The 24,789-nt window shown below is 41.9% G+C and overlaps 1 protein-coding gene across 1 annotated transcript in view; it reads right to left on the reverse strand.

Annotated features, from left to right (window-relative positions):
- The window catches only part of ATP10B (ATPase phospholipid transporting 10B (putative)), a 118,994-nt gene extending 101,551 nt beyond the window's left edge, over positions 1–17,443 (reverse strand). Inside the window, exons 1-2 of the mRNA XM_061188412.1 lie at positions 17,169–17,443; positions 16,032–16,226 (exon numbers count right to left, since the gene is read on the reverse strand). Coding sequence (XP_061044395.1) covers positions 16,032–16,226; positions 17,169–17,443 — 470 coding nt within the window. The remainder of the gene's footprint in view (positions 1–16,031; positions 16,227–17,168) is intronic.
- Positions 17,444–24,789: the final 7,346 nt, after the last annotated feature.

Below are 24,789 nucleotides of genomic sequence, written 5' to 3' on the forward strand. Positions count from 1 at the left end.
GGTCAGAGTGAATGTTAAAGTTCTCCAGAACATGAATGAGTGAATGGAAAAGGTCCCCCCTGCACCTAATATCCTCCAGTCAGCCTGTCACAGGACTGCTCTGTATTCTACCTTGCCCCAAATGACCACTATCATCATCTCTAGAAAAGCTAAGCATGACCTATAGAATCCCACTAGCAAAGGTCCCTCCTTATGACCATGTAGACTTCTGATGGACTGTCGGCTATTGACTGATTGCTGTGCTCAGCCCTTGCTTCCTAGCAGGAGAAAAAATTTAAAGGAGAAGGTGATTATATAGTCATATTAACATAGCATTCTTAATATACATCACTTCCTAGAATACCCAGTTATCTCTGTAGAAAGCAGGGTCACAAAAGAATGGAGTATAGGAAAGACTGCTTCTGGTTATGGGTGGAGAGTGGCAGTGGGAAAGGTGAGAATATAGACCATTGTCTAGGAAGATCTGGAGTGGTGCTGAAATAGGAAGCAGGGTATTAGGAAGATGGCACCAGGAACTTTGATAGAATGGGCCCCACAGTCATCACAGGACCAGAGGGCTAAAGAAATCTGAGAAAATGATGTACTTTCTCTTCCTATCCAATTTATCAAGCGCAGGTAATAACAGGGGCAGCAACAATTGTGAATTTAGCATTTCTACCCTGCCAAGCACTAGGGTGAATTAATACTTCATTTACTTGCATAATAACTCACTGGAGGAGATGTTATACCCATTTCATAATGAGGAACTTGAGGGTTCAAGAGAAATTTCCCAAGGCCTTACAAAAACAAAGCTGGACCCCGAGTCTGGGTCCAACTTGACACCAAACCCACTGCTTGAATATCCTACCTCCTGGAAATCATTCCCCTCTTTCCTCTCCAATGGAATGGCAGCAACAGCTTTTACAGCCCCGGCAGAAGGACTCGCTACTCCCCAAGGCAATACATTCCGTTTCCAAGAGCCCTCATTTTACGAAATTCTTCCTTCTGATTAGCCAAATATTGAACTAATTCTGCTCTCTCAGGCAATCTGATTTACTCCATCTTCTACCATTAAAAAAAAATATATATATATATTTTAATGAATTTATTTTATTTATTTAATTTTTGGCTGCGTTGGGTCTTCGTTGCCGCACGCGGGCTTTGCTCTGGTTGCAGCGAGCGCGGGCTACTCTTCGTTGCGGTGCGCGGGCTTCTCATTGCGGTGGCTTCTCTTGTTGCGGAGCACGGGCTCTAGGTGCCCGGGCTTCAGTAGCTGTGGCTCACGGGCTTAGTTGCTCCACGGCATGTGGGATCTTCCCGGACCAGGGCTCAAACCCGTGTCTCCTGCATTGGCAGGCGGATTCTTAATCACCGCGCCACACAGGGAAGCCCTAAAAAAATACTTTAAAGTATTCATCAGGTGTCTTCTGAAGCCTTTTGGACTTGCCAAGTCAAATTTAACTTTCCAAGTGCCCTCAATTATTCTGTGTGACACGGTTTCAAGATCTGTCTTAGAGGTGAGGGCTCTTCTGACTAAGGCTGTGTTTGGAAATGTTCCTCTTTAAATGTGGGATCTGGGACCAAACCAATATTCCCCATGTGGTCTTTTAAACTAAGTCCAGCTGGCTTGCAGCTGGATGCCTCTGAGCCCAGCCAGGCCCGGAGAAGCAGGCTCTCTTTTGCTATTTTTCTCCACTGATGCTGAGCCTCTCTGGGCACGTTACTGCTTCTGTTTCTGTTGGAATCTGAGCTGCCCTGGGCATGACAAGACCACTCTTCCACAGAGAAAGAGACGTGACTGGAATTTCACTTTTCTCCTCTGAGTTCGTAAAAGTCCTTGAGGATAAGGGTTTGCCGCCTTTCTCCTTTCTTTGGGGGCCCTCTAGAGAACCCCAAGCAAGCCCTCCTAAGACCCCATTTTCCTTGTCAAAAAGGTCCTTGCAAAGGACTCCCCCAGTTTCCTGAAATAGATGCACATCCATCTGGAAGACTTTTGGAAGGCCAACCAAGGGACGATCTGATCAGAGTCTATAAAATAATCAGGGATTACAATTAGGGAGCAGTCTTGTAACTCTAAAGACCCACAGAGTTCTGTGGAAGTGCCTATGCTCTAGGGAGCCCAATGCAGCAGCCACTGGTTAACTGTGGGCAGTATCACCCAAACGGGGACCACTTCTGAGCATTTTGTGGGCAGTGCATCTGTAGCATTTTAATAATAATAATTCTTTTAATGGAAAAAGGATGTAACAGGTTTATAAGCACTTTTTCATTCCATCATCTTATTTTAGAGCAGCTTATCATCTGCTCTACCTTATTTTTTTATTTTTATTTTTTTTTACCATGAAAAATAGAGACAGTCCCCCCAGATCTGTTTCTCACTGCCATTTCAGAAAAACATTTATCTGTTGATTCAGGGAAGAATTGTTTTTTTCTTCAGAGCAGCCTTGGGAACACCTGTTAAATGTCCAAATATAAAGCTACTTAAAGAAATTGGAATGGCAGATACTCTCCATTGGAAAAGGAATCTTGTATGGTGAAGGAGGGAGGCTTTCTCTATTGCTTTTTTTTTTTCCTTTTTGAGAGGGCACTTAAAAAAAAAGGATCTTTGAATATTACAGCAAAATTGCTCCAAGGAATAAAGGATTATCACTCAACTTGTCTTTACTCTTCTCCCCTTTGACTTCTGTCCTATTGGGTAATGCCTTTGGGGATGGCCCACCATTGGTTGCTTGTTGTAATCTCAGCAATCTGCCCGGTATTGAGATTGGATTCAATGAGAACACCTTTGACTCTGAGCACTATCCTGACTGCCAACACTTCCAGAGCACACTGGTTCAAACCAGAAGGTTTGCAAAAGCTAGTTGGGAACGCTACATACATAGACATACCGAAGGCAAGGCCATGCACCTCCACCCGTGAACACTGAAATTCATTCTTCTTCCTTCTAATAAAGGGCTCCACTGCATATTATGGGATGTGAGTTATTAATGGGATGGAAGATGGATGTTATGCAGATGAACTTATGAAATATATGTGTGTGTATATATGTGTGTGTGTGTGTGTGTGTGTGTGTGTGTGTATATATATTTATGAGCAGTCACTTCTGTGAGTTTGGCTGGAGTGCTGTCTTGTCAATTCCCATCATGATGATAGGTATCGCAAGGTCAATGGAACCACACAAGAAGCTATAAGTCAGACTGGTCTCTGTTTTTTTTTCTATTATTCTTTGGGTCCCTGGGAGGTCCTGTCCAGTACTGCTGTCCTGTTAATAATTGTCTGTCTTTCCTTTAGATGTAATCTTCTCTTCCTTAGGATGACATGCAGTGGTGAAGGGACACTCTTCGTCCCTGTTGTAGGCTTTCCCTCCCCAAAACAGAGATTGCCCATCCCCGGGTCGTGCTGCTCAAACAGAGGCACATATGCCGCCAGGCACACATCTTGTCGTGTGTGTCCAGGAGCACGGAAGCTATGGGAACAACATGATTTTTGGGGTGTTCAAAAGTTTTTTGGGGGGGACATAATTTAGTAATTTGGCTGGTACAAAATTTGAAGAATTATGTATTTATATTGACCCAAATGTAGTAATATTATAGAATGAGTCAGATTTTATAGGAATTTTGGGATAAGAAAAAGTGACATCGGGGACATTTCCTTCTTGCACTGGGTTATTCTGTGCTGGTTTCCTGGTCCTCTGGGGGCCCACTTTGTCTCCTCAACTGTGGAAAAGGCAAGGGTGCATAGCTCCAGGGTTGAGGCGTCCAGCCCGAGGAGGTGATGAATGGCTGAATCCAGCTGAGGCAGAAAAGCGGCGTGCTTCTGCATTGAGGGACGCCCAGATGTGGCCACAGCTGGCTGGGAGCCACCTTCGGGAGTCATTCCCTGGTTAATCCAGCCCGTTCGGAACAGCTGCCCCGGGTGGACACATCCACACACTCCTGGTCATTTCCCTGCTCAGTGAGTCCACACCTGGGAACTGGTTGCTATTTTAGTTTTGTGGCATGTTCACTGCTGCTTAAAAATAAGACAAATCGACGTGGCTGGGGACGAAGACTCCATCTGGCAGATTCTGCCTTGGGGAGAAATTAAGTGGTGCAGTGCTAAATGGCTTTCTGAGAGGAGGTAGGGCTTATTAAGAGGTAAATAAACAGCAAGAGAGGTTTATAACCAACTGGATCCTGTGGGGAAGCAGGTGAAAGGGGGGGAATGGAGGAGGAGAAGGTGCTTAAGCTACCGTACTATGTGGGTTTTGTAAAAAGGGTTTCAAGGAACTAGAGTAGAGGGGATTTATCAGGAAGCTTAGCTGTCTGTGGGCTTTCCCATTCAGTGTAGGATGATGAGCTGACCTGGACCATCCTTCAGGAAGCAGGAATGTCAGGCCCAGGATGGTCAGCATCGCTACCCCAGGGTGAAAGGGGAAGCCAGTGAGAATGAGTGCAGTCTAGGGATAAAGAGTGGGTTTGAATCTCAGCTTCACCACTTACTACCTGTGTGACTTGGGGAAGTTACTTAATCTTTCAGAGACTCTATTTCTTCACTTGAAGGTAATACGTGTATTTGCCTCAGAGGGTTATTGGAAGGATTAGTGACATGACCCATGTAAGGGACTGAGTTCTTGGTTTTGCACTTAGTAAGTACTTAATGAATACAAACTTCTTTTATGATGTTGATGACAATGATTGTTAATGTTATGGTGAGGGCTAACCACCACCGCCAGCCCCAGCATTTTCTTCTTCATGCTATTGGGATGCCCGCTTTATGTCCGTGATTACATTTCATGAATTGAGCTCAGGCACATAATGTGCAAACACAAGGAACTTAAAAAATCCAAACATTTTCCCCAAGTCCAGAAAAAGAAGGACCCAAATTCAGCCTACTGAAGACTAAGGGCTCTAGATGCTGGCTACTGGGCAAAACTCCCAGAAAAATATATCCTTAAAATCAGGGCTGCCCAGCAAGTTCTTTGTGGATGTTGACAAACTAGTTCTAAAGTTTATATAAAGAGGCAAAAGACCCACACTAGCCAACTCGATATTGAAGGAGAGGATTGACACTACCCATCCTCGAGACTTACTATAAAGTTACGATAATCAAGACAGTGCGGTATTGGCAAACGAATAAACAAATAGATCAATGGAACAGAATAGATAGCCCAGAAATAGATTCACATAATTATAGTCAACTGACTTTTGACAAAGGAACAAAGGCAATACAACCGAGCAAAGATAATCTTTTCAACAAATGGATATCCACATGCCAAAAAAAAAAAAAAAAAAAAGAAGAATCCAGACACAGACCTTACACTCTTGACAAAAATTAACTCAGAATGCATCACAGACCTAAATGTAAAATGCAGAACTATAAAACTCCTAGAAGATAACATAGCAGAAAACCTAGATGACCTTGGGTATGGCGATGAATTTTAAGGTAAACACCATAGGCACTATTCATGAAACAAGTAACTGAGAAGCTGGACGTCATTAAAATTAAAAACTTCTGTTCTGTGAAAGACAATGGTAAGAGAATGAGAAGACAAGCCACCATCTGGGAGAAAATATGTGTTTTGCAAATTAAAAATGGACAAAAGATCTGAATAGACATCTCACCAAAGAAGATATACAGATGTCAGATAAGCATGAAAAGAGCTCCACATCACATGTCATCAGAGAAATGCAAATTAAAATGAGATACCACCAAATACCTATTTGAATGCCCCGAATCTTGAAACACTAAAAGAAACAAAGAAGGTCGAAAACAAAAAAAACAAACCCCACCTTGCTGGTTAGGAGGTAGGGCCAATGATGCACTCTCACAACACTGTTGGTAGGAATGCACAATGGTACAGCCACTTTGAAAGACAATTTGGTGGTTTCTTATAAAACTAAACGTATTCTTGCTATACGATCTAGCAATCACGTATCCTATTTACCTAAACGAGTTGAAAACTTATGCCATGCAAAAACCCACACGTGTATGTTTATGGCAGCTTTATTCATAATTTCCAAAACTTGGAAGCGTCCAGATGTCCTTCAGTAGGTGAATGAATGAACTATGGTACATGCAGACAATGAAATATTATTCATAGCTAAAAAGAAGTGAGCTATCAAGCCATGATAAGACATGGAGGGAACTAACATGCACATGGCTAAGTGAAAGAAGCCAATGTGAAAAGGCTACCCACTGTATGATTTCAACTGTAAGACATTCTGGAAAAGGCAAAACTATGGAGACAGTAAAAATATCAGTGATTGCCAGGGGTTGGGAGGTGGGTAGGGATGAACAGGTGGAGCCCAGAGGATATTCAGGGAAGTGAAACTACTCTGTATGATATTGTAATGGTGGATACAGGTTGTTACACATTTGACCAAACCCATAGAATGTATAATACCTAGAGTGAGCCATCTTGTAAACTATGGACTTTGGGTGACTATGATGTCTCAATGTTGGTTCATTAATTTCAACAAACGGACCACTTTGGTGAGGGATGTTGATAATGGGGGAAGTTGTGCATGTGTGAGGGCAGAGGGTATACGGGAAATCTCTGTACCTTCCCCTCAGTTTTACTGTGAACCAAAAACTGCTTTAAAAAAATAAAGTCTTAATAAAAAAAAAAAATCAAGGCTGGAGGAAATTTGATAAATCTCCAATTTGGGTGAGGAAACTGACCTGGCCAAGGTGTATAGCAATGAAGCTTGGGTTGGAACCTCTATTCTTTCCATGGCTCCAAGAAGAGTCAAGGGTCCTGTAGCTGGTTCAGGAATACTTGAAATGCCCAACTGTCTTTGTCTTGACAGCGGTGTGCTCACGTAGAGACAATATTGTGGGGTGGTTAAAAGCTCTGGAGTCACGTGAGCCTGACTAAAACCCAGAACTACTTCTTACATACAAGGTAGTGTGACCTTGAACCCACTACTTGACTATATGACCCTCAATTTATTCATCTATCAAATGGACAAATAAAATCTATTCTACAGGTTAAAGTGAGAGTTCAATAAGAGAATACACAAAATGACCTTAGAGCAAATGGCATTTACTGCTGCTATCATTATCATTACAGTTATTATTACCTTGGAGCAAACAGGGTCACTGCTGTGGCGATGGGAGAACAGAATCTTTGTGGTTGTCTATTTTCATGAGCCGTCGTGAATGAGGGGTGGGGCTTTGTGGTTGGAGGAGGAGCTTAGCAAGGGGGAAGGAACTGAAAAGGGAGGAAGGGTCCTGTGGCTTCTGTCGTGACCTGGTCCCACAAAATGGAAATGGAACAGCAGTTATAGGTTTAGCGTTAAGTTAAAGTTACGCTAAAGACAGCGTGGGCCTGGGGCAGAGGGCAGTGAGCGCAGCTGTGTCCCCGCACCCGCCTGTTTGCTACAGACCACGATGACGGGGGCTTTAGACTCAGGGAAGCTCCAGAAAGAAACAGCTGAGGCCAGAGGAGTGGGTAGGAGACCCGGACCCCTGGCTTGGATGGAAATATTGGGGGACATGAACATATTCACTATACCTGAGGATGCCCAGATATATCTGGGGAGGCCTGAGCATTAGGGCGGGAAGAATGAAGACCCAAATCAGCAGCTTGGGGCATCTGTATCTGCAATGTGAATTCATTAACACCCAGAGGCCTAATTGTTTCATGTGTCTTCTATTTTCAACTATGTAATAAGCTTGCTGAGAGCTGGGATGACCCTGGGTCTTATATTTCCGTACCTACATGGAGTCTGGTATGGTGTCTAGCACACAGGGGAGTGTTCAGTAAATATTCAGTAATTGATTCCTTGTAGATTTGTCTTGAACATGAGGCAGTAGAGGAGAAGCTTTTCCTAATCTTAAGTCATTTTGACATCTATCTATTTTTGTTATGGACGCACTAACGGAGACTTCCAAAAATGATATCATAATAATATAATATGATGTATGATATGATGAGATATGATGAGATGATATAATATAATGTATTTAATGTAATGTAATATAATAAACTTATTTGTATTAAGTGCCTATAATGAGCCCAGCACTTAACCAACGTTACCATTTAGCTGCCTAATAATGACACAACTTTTATTATTACTGTTATCTCTGTTTCATAGATGAGGAAACTTAAGCCCAGAAAGGTTATCTAACTTGTGTAAGGTCACATAGGTGTGTCTGCCAGGACATAGGAGTGACAGCTGTGGGGACTTCCTGGCTCAGCGTGGTCTCTTGGTCCCGTTCGAAAGTGCAGTACTAAGCAGAGGACGCCTCAGAAGCTCGTGACACAAACATAACTGAGGCTGGGTCGGGAACAGGAGCCCCAGCGTTTGGAACTGTCAGCTCCATAATGGCAAATCAGAGGCTATAAATGCTCACCCGCTCAGATACAAATCACGCCTGTTGACACAAGTGCAGAGCTTCAGGGACACCTGAATTCTTGTTTTATGATTCTTCCACCCATTGAGTTTGGGGGAGAACCTAATGCATTCTATCCTGAAATGACAAGCTGAATTGGCCCACATAGTTTATGGCCTTCTGTGAGCACAGGGCGAGGCCATGGGAGTTGGGTGGGCACTTGCAAAACTGACCCTTTAGAGAGGAGGCTACTTGGCTGGTGCCAAACGCAGAGCAAAGACCCGCAGAGTGGATGCAGTGGTCTGCTGGTCTGTCAACTACAGCCAGTGGCACTTTTCATAGTCATGCTTCAAATGACACTATGATCCTCTGTTTTTGCATTTTCAGATTCTTTCCCTAGGCCTATTTTGCTATGTTATTATAGCTTTGAGTCAAGTTCTATGGTAAAGCGTTTGTCTTCTCCTATGCAGTTCAAAACCCCAGCCAATGATCTGTCTTTCTTATTCCCCTTGAGTCAAGCTCATGGTGACTCTTGGCGATCAAGGTTATAGAACTCTCCTTAGTAATATTTTAGCCAACATTTTCTGAGGGCTACTGGATGCCAGGAACTATACTAAGCGTTTTACATGCATTACTTCATTTAACAGCTGCGGCAAACTGAGGATATAGTTTTAGGGTAAAGAATACATACTGTATTTCGATGTTAGGATGGCCCTGGCAAAGCCTAAATTCTACCCTGTCAATCATCTCGTCTCCTTTGGGTTTCCCAGAGGGATGTTATATGGGGGAAAATGATAGTAGAATGGGGATCAAATAGCTACTATATTAAGAGCCACCCAAATATGATATTTGAATGTACATTCTATGTTAGAAGCTGGGCTGGGAGAAGTGGCTTAGGCTCTGGGCCTAAGCCCAGATGAAGCCACCTAAATCCCTCGCCTAAATCTAAATCTTGGTCCGGGTGTGCTCAGGGGTGCTGTGGAAACGGAGTTAGGGGAAAGAGGCCCAGGTTCTAGAAGGGTTTCCAAAATTCAGATTTTAAATCCTGCCACATAGAATAGAAGAGAAATGAGAGAGCAGAGCATAAGTTTTTGCTTTTAAAACACTGTTACCCTGCCCACTGGTAAATGTGGCTCAGTGAATGTCCTTGACCTTTGCCAATAAAATAAACAATTCCTCCCTTGTATGGGTGGGAAATGTAGCAAGAAAGATGAAGGCTTAGGTTGGGCCTGACTTTGAAAAAATTAGAGTTGAAGTGACTGGAAATTTAAAAAATTACGTAGTGCTAATTATGGTGCAGACACTGAGTTAACAGTTTATAAGGATTATTTCATTCAATCCACACGCCCCTGGGAGATAGGTGCTAATACTGGCCCCACTTTATACAAGTTGAAATGGAGGCTGCAGTGATCAAGTAACTAAAAGTGTCCACACATTTAGTAAGTGGCAGTTCTGAGACAAGCCCAGGTGTGATGCCAAGCATCCAGTAAGATGTCACGTTTTAAACATCCTTGCTGACACTGCTTTATGCACTCTCCTTTGGCACTGCATTGTATAGTTGTTTCTATAGCTCTGCTATGTTCAAGCCCTCTGACATGTCATCTCACATCTTTTCACAAAATTTACCGTAGAGAGACTATGACCACTATTTAAAGATGAGACAAATGGGGACACAACTGCCTAAGTGGCTTCATTTAGGCCATGTAGTTAATTGGTGACAGACCCAGAATGAGGACCTCTGGTTTCCTCATTCTCAGGCTTTCCTATGGGGGCACCAGCACGGAAGGAAACTGACATACAAATAAAAACAGGCTGCAGGCCAGGCATCTGCCTTCTGCTGCAGAGCTTTCCACAGCTGGGAAAGCAGGCCCTCAGTGCCATGCTGTCAGAAGACTGGCCGCGATTCTGTAGCATCTGGAATTCTTTTTATGTTAGAGCAGCCACCTGACTTACAGAAAAGAGAATCTCCAAGTCTTGGTAAAAAGTCAGAATTTAAACATTTCTAGGGAATTCCCTGGCGGTCCAGTGTCTAGGACTCAGAGCTTTCGCTGCCAGGGCCTGAGTTCGATCCCTGGTCGGGGAACTAAGATCCTGCAAGCCATGCGGCATGGCCAATAAAATAAAATAAAGTTTCTAATCTGAATCATTTCTCTCTTAAGCTCCTGATATCTCTTGATCCTGGTCTTTTGATACCAGCATAAATCACACATACAACCTTTAGGTGACACATGAATAGGCTGTGAGCTGACCTGTTTTCTTTACCTATTTGAAAGCTGCTCATCCTTCAGCGCCCTCCTGAAATGTCACCTCTTTAGAGAAGGCTTCCCTCGGCTGGCTCTGATGTTTTTGGCAGGCAGATGTGTCACTGCAGCCCATGCATGACTGTGACCCTTTGTCCATAGGCAAGGGACACTGTAGCTGTTTACAAGTTCCTCGTGCTCTCTGGACTGAGAGCCCCTCGAGGGTACATGGGGCCTTCCATGTTGATATACACGTACTTGGTCCAGACGTAAGACTTGCTGAACAGATGAATAATTGTGTGCTCGGCTGCTGAAACATTGGAAGGCTTTTGCTGCCTTACAATATGGGGACAAAAACCTTCATGGATTCCCTTGGTTCCCACTCCTGCTTCCCTGTTGCCTGTTTTCTGAATACAAATAAAAATGTATGAAGCTGGATGGAAAAATACAATTCTCTTGCTGGGTATGGTTTCTAGATTCATTAAATTGAGCCTTGGGAGAAACTAAGCTAATACAATTCTGAAGCTAATCTCTCCTTGAAGTCATTCCATAAATCTGATTAATGGGTCACCTTTAGACCACAAGCACAGTTGCTATATTAAAAGAAAATACTCTAACAGGATTGTAATTCTGTAAACAAGGCTTCTGCTGTTTGCAAAAAGATTCTCTCACAGTATAAACAAGTCTAGGCTGGATGATACATGGGATTAAGGTGAGCAAAATTCTTAGGGTCCTAGTATTCAACTGTACAAAAATGAGGACATTTGACATCAGTTTCTCAAATGTGTGAATCTGAGACAAAATAGATAGAACTAGTGCTTGAGATATAAACTTTTATGTTGCTTCTCAGAAAAAAAATTGTCCTCTCAGATCTTGTGTTCTTTGCCTGACATCCCGTCATGTATTGTGCCGGCCAAAAAGTTCATTCGGGGTTTTCAGTAAGATGGTATGACAAACCTGAACAAACTTTTTGGCCAACCCAATATCTTCAACGTTTGGCAAAAGGAAATGCTCCTCAACATCATCACTTAAGATAATAATAATATCTAGCATTTTCTATCTTCCTATTCTGGGGTCTTTCATAGAATTAATCCACTTCAGGGTTAGAAGAACTTTAAGGATATATATTACAGAATGTCCCAAAGTGTGTCTGCTCCTGTTAATATGTGGAAAGCAATTCACAAGGAGTCGAAGCTCAAAAATATTTTAAGGTGATGATGTTGAGGACATAGTGGTGGCCTCTCCAACATGTGTTTCTCCTTCTCTTGGCAATACCTCATTTTTTAAATTTGGATTTTTCACCTTCCCTGTGTAGCCCATATGCTTTCAGGGAATTGAACCTCATGTTGGGCTCTATGGCTCAGGTATAACCTAATTAGCATAATCTCATCTCCTGCTCAGAGGGATTGGTTCAGGGATGGGCATGTGACCCACTGGGGTCACTGAGAGATGAGGAGGATCTGGGGAGTAAGCTTCCTGGACCTTCCAAGAATGCTTCTGGAAGTGCTTTTCTTTCTCCCTTTGTGGGTTACTATATGTAGATGTGAGGGCTGGAGCTGCTGCAGCCATGAGGGAAATCTACCTGAGGGTAAAGATGACACAGAGGGGGACTGAATGAAAAGGACAGCTAACTGCTGCAGCTAGAACGCTGATTGGCTGAATGAACCATGCTTGATCACCTGCCCACCTCAGCATATTTGTAGTGACTTAAGAAACAAAGTCTCTTCATTGTTAAAATTGTTTAAGTTGAGGTTTCTGCTTCTTGCAGTAGAGAGCATCTCAACTGACACAACAGAATATATATAAAACTGAATCACTTTGCTGTATACTTGAAACTAACACAACATTGTAAATTAATTATACTTCAGTTAAAAATATGAATTTGTATATCCATTATCAATAACCATAAAGTCTTCCCAAGTACATATTGCATGATGTGTGCTTTTCCAAGGTAATTTTTCAGTCCTGACAACTATGATAATCAAGTATTGAAATAAACGGAACTTAGAACCTGGTTTTCAAATACTCTCTTTGTTAAACTATGATTCACCAAAATAGTGAAGAATGATCAAACGCATTATTATCACTAAACTTTTATGTATAATAATTTTAGAATGATTTCTCTGAAATTATATTATTAAGAAGTAAATAAAATAATATTATTTGTTTAAAAAAAAAACACCTGTATGTCCCTCCCTGCCAGTGAGCCTGGGGATAAATGTCTCTTTTTTCTGGATTGTTATCTCCTCAGTTTTCTGCCATTTTCCTGGAAGCTATTTTGAGAACAGAATGACAACAGCCTGGCCTGTATCAGGCCAGCACCCAGCACAGGTCAGTCTGTGGTCTGAGTGACACTGAGATTATCCCCAAGAACAGGCCTATTTTTCTGGGATGCTCAGGGCAGAGGATTTCTGGCAAAGCAGGGAGAAGAGAACCAGGCTCACTGAGGTCCACTTGTATCCCTCCCCAAGGAACCAGCCTCACTGTGCATCTTCTATGAGAAAAACAACAAAGGAGAAAGACAGAAAACAAAAAGTGATGCGGTGGATTGGTGACAAGAGAAAAACAATGCTTTCTTAAAAAATCAGTCTCTTTAGGAAAGGCGGCATACTCCAACGTTATTTTTTTTTTTTTCTCTTTATAATTTCCTTACTCAAAGGTGAGGAATGACTCAATCTCAACTCTAGGTATTCAGTGTGCTAACAATATTCAAGACAGTTAGATCCAGCTGAAAAAAAAAAAAAACCCAAACCTTCAGATTAATATTTTTAGATGTGCAATTTTGGTCCTGTAGGCAAACAGAACAGAAGCTCATCTTTTGCTGAGGAGAAGGTATGGAAGTTCTCTTAGGGGTGCCCTGGAGACAGCTGAGTCCCTTGCATTACATGATCTCCTTAGAAGCTTCCCCAGGCTACAATTTTCCGAGTGGAGTCTGGCTCATAAACCCTATCATCAGCCAGCTCCAAGTCGTAAGCTCCATGTTCCCTCCCGGGGAAGAGAACTTCTTAGAAAGAAGCAGCCCCTAAACAGCTGTAGGGCACACCTCGGAGCAAGCCCCTTTCACTCTAAGAAGGACCAGAGCAACTGCAGAACGTCTTGGGGTCCATAAGGTCAGAGGGAACAAGTCAGAGGGATGGTGCTTCTTGAGACAGATGGACTTTTTCCCTTATTTGGCAGGAAGTCAAGCCCCTACCTGCTGTATTCATCTAAGTGACTGACTCATTCAAAGTTTCTCATTGCCAGCCCAGAAAGCACTCTTTGTCACCGCAATCTCACTGCAAGCCCAGCCTCCATTCCCTTGCTTCTTTCTGGGCTACATGAATTGTCACAAAGTTGAGACACACGGTAACTCTGTTTTCTTCCCTTACTGATCGAGAGCGTGTCGTTTTCCTAACAACCCAGTTTGGTTTTTGACTCAATGGAGTCTTTCTAAGACAACGACAGGTATAAAATTATGTTAAAGAACATGGCAAGACAGGTGGTGAGCCATTTTTGTTTGGGTTGGGATATCAGAGAGAAAGCTTAAGGACAGTCTTGATTGAGCTAATGTGAGTTTTACATTCTAAAAATAAAGCAATTACAGTTTGCATACTGAGTATTTATCATACATCAGGAGCAGTGCTAAGTACTTTCCAAGGATTATCACATGCAATTCTCACGACCACCTCAGGAACTGTTCCAGTTTTACGAAGGACAAAATGAGTCTCAGAGAGGTTAGGTCACTTGCCTAAGGTCACAGAGTTAACGACTGATGGAGACAGCGTTCAATCCAGGCAGTGTGTCTCCAGGGCTGGTTCTCCTAATACACTGCCTACTGCTTCCCTGAAAAACAGTGATGCCACTTTTCTCCAAGGGTCTCCAAACCTGCTCCAATGTGCTCATGGCCACACTGGACCTAAAATGGATGTGAATTTATGCAAAACTCTTAAATGTCTAACACATTTGAAACAGCAAAGAAAATGTCACATAATAAAGACCTCCTAATTTTAATGAACGATTGACTCAAGCCTCAATTTCCTTTGTTTTGTGTTTTTCGGTTTTAAACCATAATCCCCATTGTGGAGAATTGAACAGCTTCACTGCGATAAAATAATGCTATCTCCCTACCCCGTCCTTCCATAAACAGCACCTGCGGTGGCAGCAGCCACAGAAAGATCAGAGCTGGGGCCGAGACTTCCCCGGGTGTTTCGTTTTACCTGCTATAGACGAGGCACTCTCGGTTATTGATCACTGTATCGGATCTGTACCTCCGGAGGTCTTCCCAAGCATCCTTGATGGCAGTGACCGTCAGGATGATACAGATTGGTATCATGCTCACCTCAGGCTGGAAAGCATTGACCACAGGGATAAAATTCAGAACCACAATGCCCACAAAATAGAAATTGGCAAACCGGTGTAGCTGCTCAAAGATGTTCTTAGGTATGAAGGACAACAGAGTGTACTTGCTGGTCTTAATTTGATTCCCATGATAATGTCTGTTGGGGTTCTCTTTGTGGGACCGTCCTTCAAAGGGCAGGTTGGAGACCACCACTCGTTTCTTGTCTTCTTTCCTTTTCTGCCTTTTCTTGCCTTCCTTTCTCATCTCTGCTCAATCCCGTCTCTTTAATTCTCATAGCAGGACACTTGAGCTCCCCATAAAAGAGGTTCTTCCCTGATCAGTTCCATTGTTCAGCTGCCAGTGAGTGATGTTCCTGACATCTTTTACTCACCTTCTCTGCTGAAAATTTCTCTCTTCTTTCAAAAGGAAAACTAAAAATAAAAATCCGGTGTAGAAACACTAGGGGAGAAGTATGACAAGGAAAGAGCTTGCAGAGAACAGGTGTGTACCCACCAGGTCACTTCCTTCTATTTGCTGAGACTCCACCTGTTGGAATGCACACGTCACCCACAGGTAGCTTCCTTTTCCACCCCAGGCAACCAAGAACAGGTGTGCCAACTCTGGGTCCTAAAACCTACCTGGCTAAGTTCTAAAAGCAAGGATTTTTAGCCAAGGGCCACAGCTGCTTTAAAAACAGTATACATTTTCCTGTTTGGGAGACATTGCCCGTCACTCTCCAAAGAGCTGTTCCTGAACTTGGTCTCCTGAGATGATTCAGTCAATTTTAGAGTTTAATTCTTGAGGTTTCAACCCTTTTCTTATGGCATTTACATGAGTTAAATTAAGGTTTCTAAATCTCAGCACTATTGACATTTTGGGCTGGATCATAATTCTTTGTTGTGGAAGCTTGTCCCATATATTGTAAGATGTTTAGCATCATCCTTGGCTTTTACTCACTAAATGCCAGTAGCAACCTCCTTCCCGATATGGCAACCAAAAACGTATGCAGACATTGTCAAAAGTTCCTTGCAGGGCAAAATTGCCCTGGTTGAGTATCACTGAATTAAATGAATTGAAGAAAATTAATGTGAGAAGAGAGACCAGTTTTTTGAAAACACTGATAAGTTTGCATAATCTATTTGCCACAGAGAAAACAGAGGAATGATTTCCCTTACCTTTCATATATCTGGATGTTGGAGCAGTTTATTTCTCTATCAAGGCGGTATCTCTTGAAGTCCTCTATGCCATCCTTGACCATGATGATGAACAGGACAATGGCCAACGGTAACATGGTGATTTCCCTGTGGAAGACTTCCATGGAGGGCATCCAGTTCAGAATCACCAGGAACAGGAAATAGAGGTTAGCCCATCTGGAAGGGGCAAGCAAGGTAGAAATGAAAACCATGGAGAAGAGAAATATACTCGCCGCATTACTGCTTCCCTACTATTAGCCCTTGCCAAGTAAAAATGACATTCTCTTTCAGTGTCACCTCGAACATCAATGGTAAGGGCTTTAAAGTCAAATCTATTTAAAATGGGGATAGTACTATCTACTTTAAAGGGCTCCTATAAATATTACATGGGATGAATATTTGTTATGTATGCAATGGAGGGTTCCAGAGTATAGTAGTTGCTCAATAAATGGTAGGTGCTAATAATTACAAAATTTAGGATAATGTCTAGGTGCATATTTTGCTTTATAATTAAAAGATAATTTTGCATATATTATCTCAAAAGAGTGGCTTGCACTTTTACTTTTTCCAAGTGCATCTTGCTCCCTCTTGCCACAGTGCCTTTGCACATGAAGGTCTGTTTGAAAGAACATTCTTCTGGCTCCCTTCTCTGACTTCTCTCTGCCTCTTTCCACCTAGTTAACACATTCTCTTCTTTCATATTAGACTTTCACAGTTACTTCCTCCTAGAAGTCTTCCTTGACTTTCCTAACTAGGCCCTATTTCTCTTGTACTCACTCTAATAGCACCATATACTTCTCCTTGGAAGTATCTATCTGAATTATAGTTTACACCAATTTACATAATTCCTAAAATTAAGATCTGTCTCTTTCACTAGCCAATATAGTCAGGACAATGTTTCCTTTTTTTTTCCCCTCGTGTATCTCTGATACACAACACATGACTTAACACAGAGTAGAATCTGATAAATACTGAATGAATGAATGAATGAATGAATGGATGGATGACAAAGCTTCTCAAGGTACACGCATTTGGCCCAGAGGGTAGCATTTCTGAGTTCATCTGAGTGGCAAATACTTGGGTATAAAGTGTGTACTGTTCAGCCAAGTGGTCGTATACCTGTGAAACTGCTCCAAGAGATTCTGGGGCAGGAAGGTGAAGAGGGTATACTTGGCGGTGCAGATTCCGTTGCCAGAGTATCTCCTGGAGACCTTGGCCCAGTCCCGGTGGAATACGTTGTTGTTGGGGAACACGACCCGCTGCTCCGCCAGGTTGTAGTTCTGAGGCCCCTCCTCTGGGGACAGCAGTGGTGTGGCTTCTGATGGAGACTGTGGGAGGCCATCTCTGACTCGCCACTGCCACCGGTACCAAGACGAGTCCACCGAGAGGGCCATGTCTGGCAGCAAGCTACGATCTGAGAAAGGACATGAAGTCACCATGGTCAGGAGAAATATGAGGCATGTCAACGCGAGGTGTGGCTATGGTTAGGACACACGGGTGGCATAGTGGCTCATCCACTTGTCCTCCCAACCATCCAAGGTAGACTGTGGCATACAAGGTGAGAAAAATATGTTCAATCCCTATAATCCATACATTCTAGGGTGAGAGACGTTAAGCAAATGATCATATAAATAAAATACAACTAACACTCTGATAAATGCCATGAAAGCGTTTCAGCTGGTGGATGGTATGGGGAGGGTATGGATGACCTCGTTGGGGCAAAAGTGTGGCCTGGAGGACTATGAACCCAGGGCTCAGAATTCTAGCTCTGGTTCCTTCCTGACTCCAAACATGCCCCTTCACCTCCCTGGTGTTCAGTGTCCTCACCGGAGTATGAGGAGACCTAGTCTTACTCTAATTTTTTTCACAAGCCTTTTGTGAGGAACAAATTGGACAGTATAAAGAGTAAGTGGAGACATGTCTTAAAGGGAAAGCTATTTATTCTCTAGGTTTTCCCTCGCTCTAAAGTTTTCTAATACTGATGATATTTCAGAGAAGCTCATTTGTGGTCAGAACCTCACGTGAGAGTGATTGGTGAAACAGGAGAAAGTCTCTTTCCTAGGAAATTTGGGCCTGTGGTGACTGGACTGCACTGAATGCGGTTTCCATGAACGCCGTGGGCTTTTCCTGATCTGGTTGTCTGGGGGTGAGGGTTGGAGACCCCTTTCTTTCTCGCCATTCCATTTGGTGGTTTCTGAAACTGAGCCCTTAGTCCTAGATGGAGGAAGGAAGCTGCTTTATCTAGGATATTCCAGTTTCTCAGCTCTTTTAATAGAACCTATAAGCAAGCTCTCAAGGTTCCTTTTGGCCAAATCTTGCTTAGAGACCCCGAAGAATCAATTCAAATACATACTTTATAAGGTTAGAAGTTGTAGATAGTTTGCTTCTCACCTAGTAGGCTTGCAGGATGATTTTCTTTTGAATAAATGGATGAGTGAATGTCAGGCATTATTAATCTCACAGTGAGCAACCCCATCTGTCATTGAAAATGTGATTCACTAAAGGAGAAGTTCCATTTCTCATTTAAATGGTAATATTTTACCTTCCTGATGCTCCTATGATCTGACACTTACCCTAATTCTCCTCATGACTTTAATCAATCCAAATGATTTCTAATGCACAAACCCCAAGGCGGCAAGAAGCTCTTCAGAGTCTTAAGTGAGCCCTTGCATCAAGATTGAAAAAAAGTAAATGCAATTACTGACGCCCATCATAATGAGACAAAAGCAATATTATGACATGTGGTAAGCCTGAAATAATAATGTATATCTTCTTTCTCATTATTAAAATAAATGCCCCTTTCACGGATTCTTTTTTAAAACTATTATTATTATAAAAGAAAAGGAAATGAAAAGATCATTCATGAATAGAGTGGAAAATGCAAACAAGAAATCTTGCCTTGGCTAATGCCATACATACCAGATGTCTCTCTGACAATTTTACGTGATAAGGTCTTCATAAAGGAAGACTGGATTGACACGGGAGATGCAGGTATGTTAGGTGGGGCAACTGAGAAAGTCCACTTATCATATTCTTTTCTTTTCTTTATTAACAATGTAAAATGAGCTTCCTTAAAAGCAAAGCAGATATAAAGTGGATGCCAAACAAGTGGATGAAGTTTGATGAGGAACTGAATATTTGCATAGTTTCAAAGTATCTTTCCTTCAAATTATTAATTACAATGGTTAAAGAAAAAAAGAAATCGCTTAGTAGTGGAGAAATGTGGCAGACACCACCTTACCCAAGAGATCAAAGCAAACATCACCCATTTTGGGATAACTGGATATGTTGGGTCTCCTGATACGATATACTGAGAAGAACGTCACTTCTGTGGTAGTCACAAGGAAACATTGAAAAATCTCAACCTGGGGGCTGGTCTACAGAATTACTGGCTTAGGTTTTTCAAATGTCAAAGGTCAAAGAAAAGCATAGGAACTGCTTCTGATTAAAGAAGACTAAAAAGGTATGACAACTAAGAGTAATGTGTGATCCTGGATTGGCTCCTGGACAGGGGGAGATAAAATAGGTATAAAAGACATTATTGGACAATGGGAAAAACTTAAATATGAAATGTGGATTAGAAACAGGATTTTAATAATGTTAAATCTTCCGATTATGATAATTACATGGTGCTTATATAAGAAATTGCTCTTAACATATGGAAACCAAGAGGGGAAGGGGGTGGGGTGGGATGAATGGGGAGATTGGGATTGACATATATACACTACTATGTATACAATAGGTAACTAATGAGAACCTACTGTATAGCACAGGCAACTCTACTCAGTGCTCTGTGGTGACCTAAATGGGAAGGAAATCCAAAAAAGAGGGGATATATGTATACGTATAGCTGATTCACTTTGCTGTATAGCAGAAACTAACACAACATTGTAAAGCAACTATACTCCAATAAAAATTAATAAAAAATAAAAAGCAACAAAGAGGTCAGCAAGAAGAAGCCAAAGAAAAATAAGGGGAGGAAGGAAACTGATTGACTTATTTAGCTAGATTATATTTAAGTATGGTTAGATGTAGGTACTCAGATGATGTCATCAGTAAACCATCTCAGCTCTGCTTTCCCTTACGTTGACTTTAGTGTCATTTCCTAACTCCTGCACGCATTGAAATCTTACTTCTTGTCCCGCGCATACATGTATTACCTGATCCAGCCTTTTAGGCAATTGGCTGTATTTAGTCAGTACTTAATTAAATAATAATATATATGAATTTAGTAAATAACCTCTTTCTCATTAGTCATTTGAAACAAAGAATCTTAAGGAAGGGGCCATATATCATGTCTTTTGTATTATCTGTAGCAGCTTGCATACGACCTTTCACAAAGCAGATGATCAATATATACTAGAACAAAAAAAAAGAAAGAAAAGAAATTGCTCTTGTTTGCAGGAAATCCATCCTAAAGTAGTTATGGGTTAAGGGGCAAGACACTTCAATGGTTCAGAAAATAATATGTTTGTATATGTGTGTGTATACATACATGCGTACGTGTATATATACACAGTTAGCTAGGTAGGAGGTTGTGGAAGGGTGTTCCAGGTAGAAGAACTGGTTTTAGAAACAGAAAGTTCATAGGACTGTTCTGTAGAGGCCATGAAGTAGGGGACAAAGAGTAGCAAAAGGTGAGGGTGGAGAGACAGGCAAGGGCGAGGTGGCCTGTTAGAGCTATTTATTACGCTGCGAGTAAGAAGTCGCGGAGGGTGCTGGGCAGGGAAGCGGTGAGCAGAGCTGTGGGCCCCAGGCCGCGTGAAGCGCACGAGAATGGGCTGGAGGGACCGTAACCCACTGCTTCCCCTTTGCTCCAGAGAAGCCACTTCTTTCCAAAAGTAGAACAGGAAACAAACGGGGACTGTGCAATTCTTTGATCTGAGGTGTGGTTTATTACTGCTTTCAGAAAGGGAGGAGCATATCTGAAGCAACTCTCCAAGGTCCTTCCGATTGTAAAATCTCTCTCTCATTCTAATTTTTCCGAAATGGCACCTTCCACTAACGATAAACTTGGGGATTATCTTATTTTGCTAATGAACACTCAGATCACCTCTGGCTTGAGATAGTAATCCTCTCCGGCACCAATATCACTGTTCCACTGGGCAGAATGTCCCCTAGATGGGGTGTGTGTGGGGAGTATTTCTATACGGTGGACCATTAGTCTAAAATACTGGGTTAATTACAGTTTGCTAAGAAATTCTGTTCTTATTCCCAAACTTTCTCTATCCTGCCTGGCTCACGTTTTCAATTAACCCTAGTTCTTTGCTTTTACATTTTAATGAACTCAACTAAACCCCATCTTTAGCAAATTCCATTTTTATCGTTAGGGGTCAATTAACCAGTTATTCATTGAATCAAAAAAATACTTATTGAACCTTTGTCAGGATAAGTGCCACAAAGGAGAAGAGGGTGCAATGTGATTGCAGGACAGAGGGATGTGACCCCGTCCCTGAGGAGGTGGGGTTCACTGAGCTGAGATCAAGAGATGAGAAGTAACTGGATAAAATTGTGTGTGTGTGTCTGGACGTAAGTGAGCAACCTAGGAAGAAGCCACATTTGCAGGCTTCCTGTGGCTACAGCAAACATGTTGACTTTAAAAATGGAAAGACCCAAGTGGGGTTAGAAAGCAGGAAAAAGTGGTTACTAGAAAATTATTTTCCCCTCATGTACAGTTCTCTGAAAAGGACATCAGTTGGTCAGGACTGTGGGAGTGGGGGGACCCTATAAAATTAAGTTTAATCTACACTTAGATTCTTGATGAATAGTACACTATCCTGATATTAGAATTAATTAGAATCTAAGAAAGTTTGGTCCTCAGTTAACCACAGGGGTTTTTAAAGCACTCCACCCTGAGGACAAAATGTGTAACTCTTACAAAAACAATTTCCTGTTAGACACTGAGTTAAACAATAACCACCTTAGAAGAAATAGTCTGGGGTTAGCGTGTCCTCAAATATATCAATTATATCAGTTTTCCCCAAATTGCAAGCATTCTTGAGTCATCTTTCCAATTCTTGCTATACCCTAGTAACATTTGTTTTATTAAATGCAGTATATTTTATTTCAAGTCAACTCACTTTTTAAAAGCTTAATCAACTTTGGCTTTGTGCTAAAGCACTGATATCTGAAATTAGGAGTTTGACACACATTATTTTTTTTAATAGGCACTAACAGGGCCGACTTTTATTAAAATAAAAACTGTTGGCCTGTTACTACAACATTTGTCCTAGACCATCTATAACTCTATTTGCTATCTGGAAACCAGGTTCAGAAACATCACCAATCACCCTGAAAGTATCAGTCATTTTCATTATTTGAGGTATTTCCAACTACTGCGGGAAAGACTGCTAACACATTTTGTAAGATTTCGGTTTGTTTCTCACAGAAGTTTCAGAACAACAGAGGCAACAGAAACAAATGGTTTTTCATCAACCCTGAATTAAAGCAAAAATCCAGTGACCACATTCCTATCCATTCCCCAAGCATTTTACTAGATCAAGGAAAGATTTGCAATAAAACAGTCTTATCATCAATTTCTTATTCATTTTGCTTTTTGCATTTATGTTGATTGGATTTGCTTAAGGAAATGGCCGTCACGTTTATGTAGTCTTACCTATTTTACCCATACCCATTTTACAGATGAAGAAACAAAAATAAGGGAAATAGAATAATTTCTCGTAGAACCTGTCATTTCTTCCTACTCCATTTCAGGAAAACTTATATTTACTAGAATCTGAGGTATACCTTTTTTTTTTTTTAAATTTATTTGGCTGTGTTGGGTCTTTGTTGCTGCACATGGGCTTTTTCTAGTTGAGGTGAGCGGGGGCTAACCTTTGTTGTGGGTGCGGGCTTCTCATTGCGGTGGCTTCTCTTATTGTGGAGCATGGGCTCTAGGCATGCAGGCTTCAGTAGTTGTGGCACGCAGGCTCAGTAGTTGTGGCTCGTGGGCTCTAGAGTACAGGCTCAGTAGTTGTGGCGCATGGGCTTAGTTGCTCCGTGGCATGTGGGATCTTCCTGGACCAGGGATTGAACCTGTGTCCCCTGCATTGGCAGGAGGATTCTAAACCACGGTGCCACCAGGGAAGTCCAACTTTTTTTTTTTTTTTCACATTTAATTGTTTTGAACCTAGGATATGTCACATTATTGATACGGTAATGTTTCTTTTTTTTTACCCTCATAACATTACTAAGAGTCTCATGCTCTACCAACTGAGCTAGCCGGCAGGCTTCCTCACAACATTATTAAATTGATAGCGTTTTAGATTCAAAGAAATGTCTTTGGTTGCAGGCCAGAAAACAGAAATCATAGTTTGAGAGCCGCTCACTAAGGTTTCTAGTTCTGGGACCCGTCCAGGAAAGTTCAGTAAGGCTTCATGAGAAAGGAATGGTCACAGGGGAGACCTTATCCTGCAGTAGAGTTCAGCTCAGGTAGAAGCCTTGTGGATGCCTCAACTTCAGAGTCTTCATTTGCCTTGAACTCAGTACAGGAGTCTACATAGAGCTGCTATGTGCTATCAGTTCCTGTAAGCACTAGACAGTGCTCTGTCCTTCCCAAAGGGAAGGGCAAAAGCTGTGATTGTGCCTCATTCACAGACCACAAAACGTGTCCTATAATTAGGATGCCAGATGCTGCCTTCCTCTAGAGAGGAAGAAATACTCAATAAGAACCGAGTCTGCAGGCCCTTGCACAGGGTGGGGTGAGGATGGCTGCTTTTAGAGGCTGGTGAAAGTGGGAGTAGTGTGAAAGGTGGGGGGAGAGTGAGAACAAAACATCAATCACCTTAAATAAAATTAACCAAAGGATGCAGTTCTGTAGAAGATAATGAAAATACCTGACAAATGAAATCCTATAGGACCTTTGTGGGAAAGGAACGATCAAAAGATAGATTTTTATAAAACTTACGTATTATCAGCATGCCACGCTCAGTGTCCATCACGAGTCTAGTTAATGTTTTTTACCCGATTGATTTTCTCTTAGCTCCTCGTCCATAAAAGACTTACTCCAACAGATTTTTAAGGACAACTATTTTTTAAACAGATGAGAAGATATTTCTGTAGTCTGCCATGTTAAACGTCATTATCCTCCAAGTTCATTAACATTTAGGGCACCACCAGTTATCCAGCAAGCTGATCTCCCATTCAGTGTATTTGGAGCTCAAACCTCACTCATGGAGTATTGGACAGAGGTAATCCCACTGCCTACTTGCCACCTCTACTTCTTTGCTGGGTATCTCGGAGTATTGGACAGAGGTAATCCCACTGCCTACTTGCCACCTCTACTTCTTTGCTGGGTATCTCAACTTTATCATTTCTAGAACTCTTGGATTCTCTCCAAAATTCACTTTGGCTCCAATAGTCCTTATTTCTATGAATAGCATCTCCAATTACCCAAATGACCTAGTCATTACCTTTGATTCCCCCTTCATTTGATACAGCCAATCTATCTTTGTGTTCTATCCATTTTCGTCTTCTGAATATTCTTCAAATCCATCAGCTTCTCAACATTTCTACTGCTTCCATTTTAAAAAAGGCATTAGCATCTCTTGTCTTGGATGACTGCAACAAACTTTTAACTGGTTCCTACATCCTTGCTTGTTCCGTTTCCAATCTAGCCTTCACATAGCAGCCAGAGTTATTTTTCTGAAGTGTAAGTTAGATCATGTCAGTTCTCTTATTAATGTTCTTTATGATTGCCTTTGTACAAAAACGAGACTTCTCACTCTGGCCTACATTTCTT

This window comes from Eubalaena glacialis, chromosome 4 (assembly GCF_028564815.1).
Source record: "Eubalaena glacialis isolate mEubGla1 chromosome 4, mEubGla1.1.hap2.+ XY, whole genome shotgun sequence".
NCBI lineage: Eukaryota > Metazoa > Chordata > Mammalia > Artiodactyla > Balaenidae > Eubalaena > Eubalaena glacialis.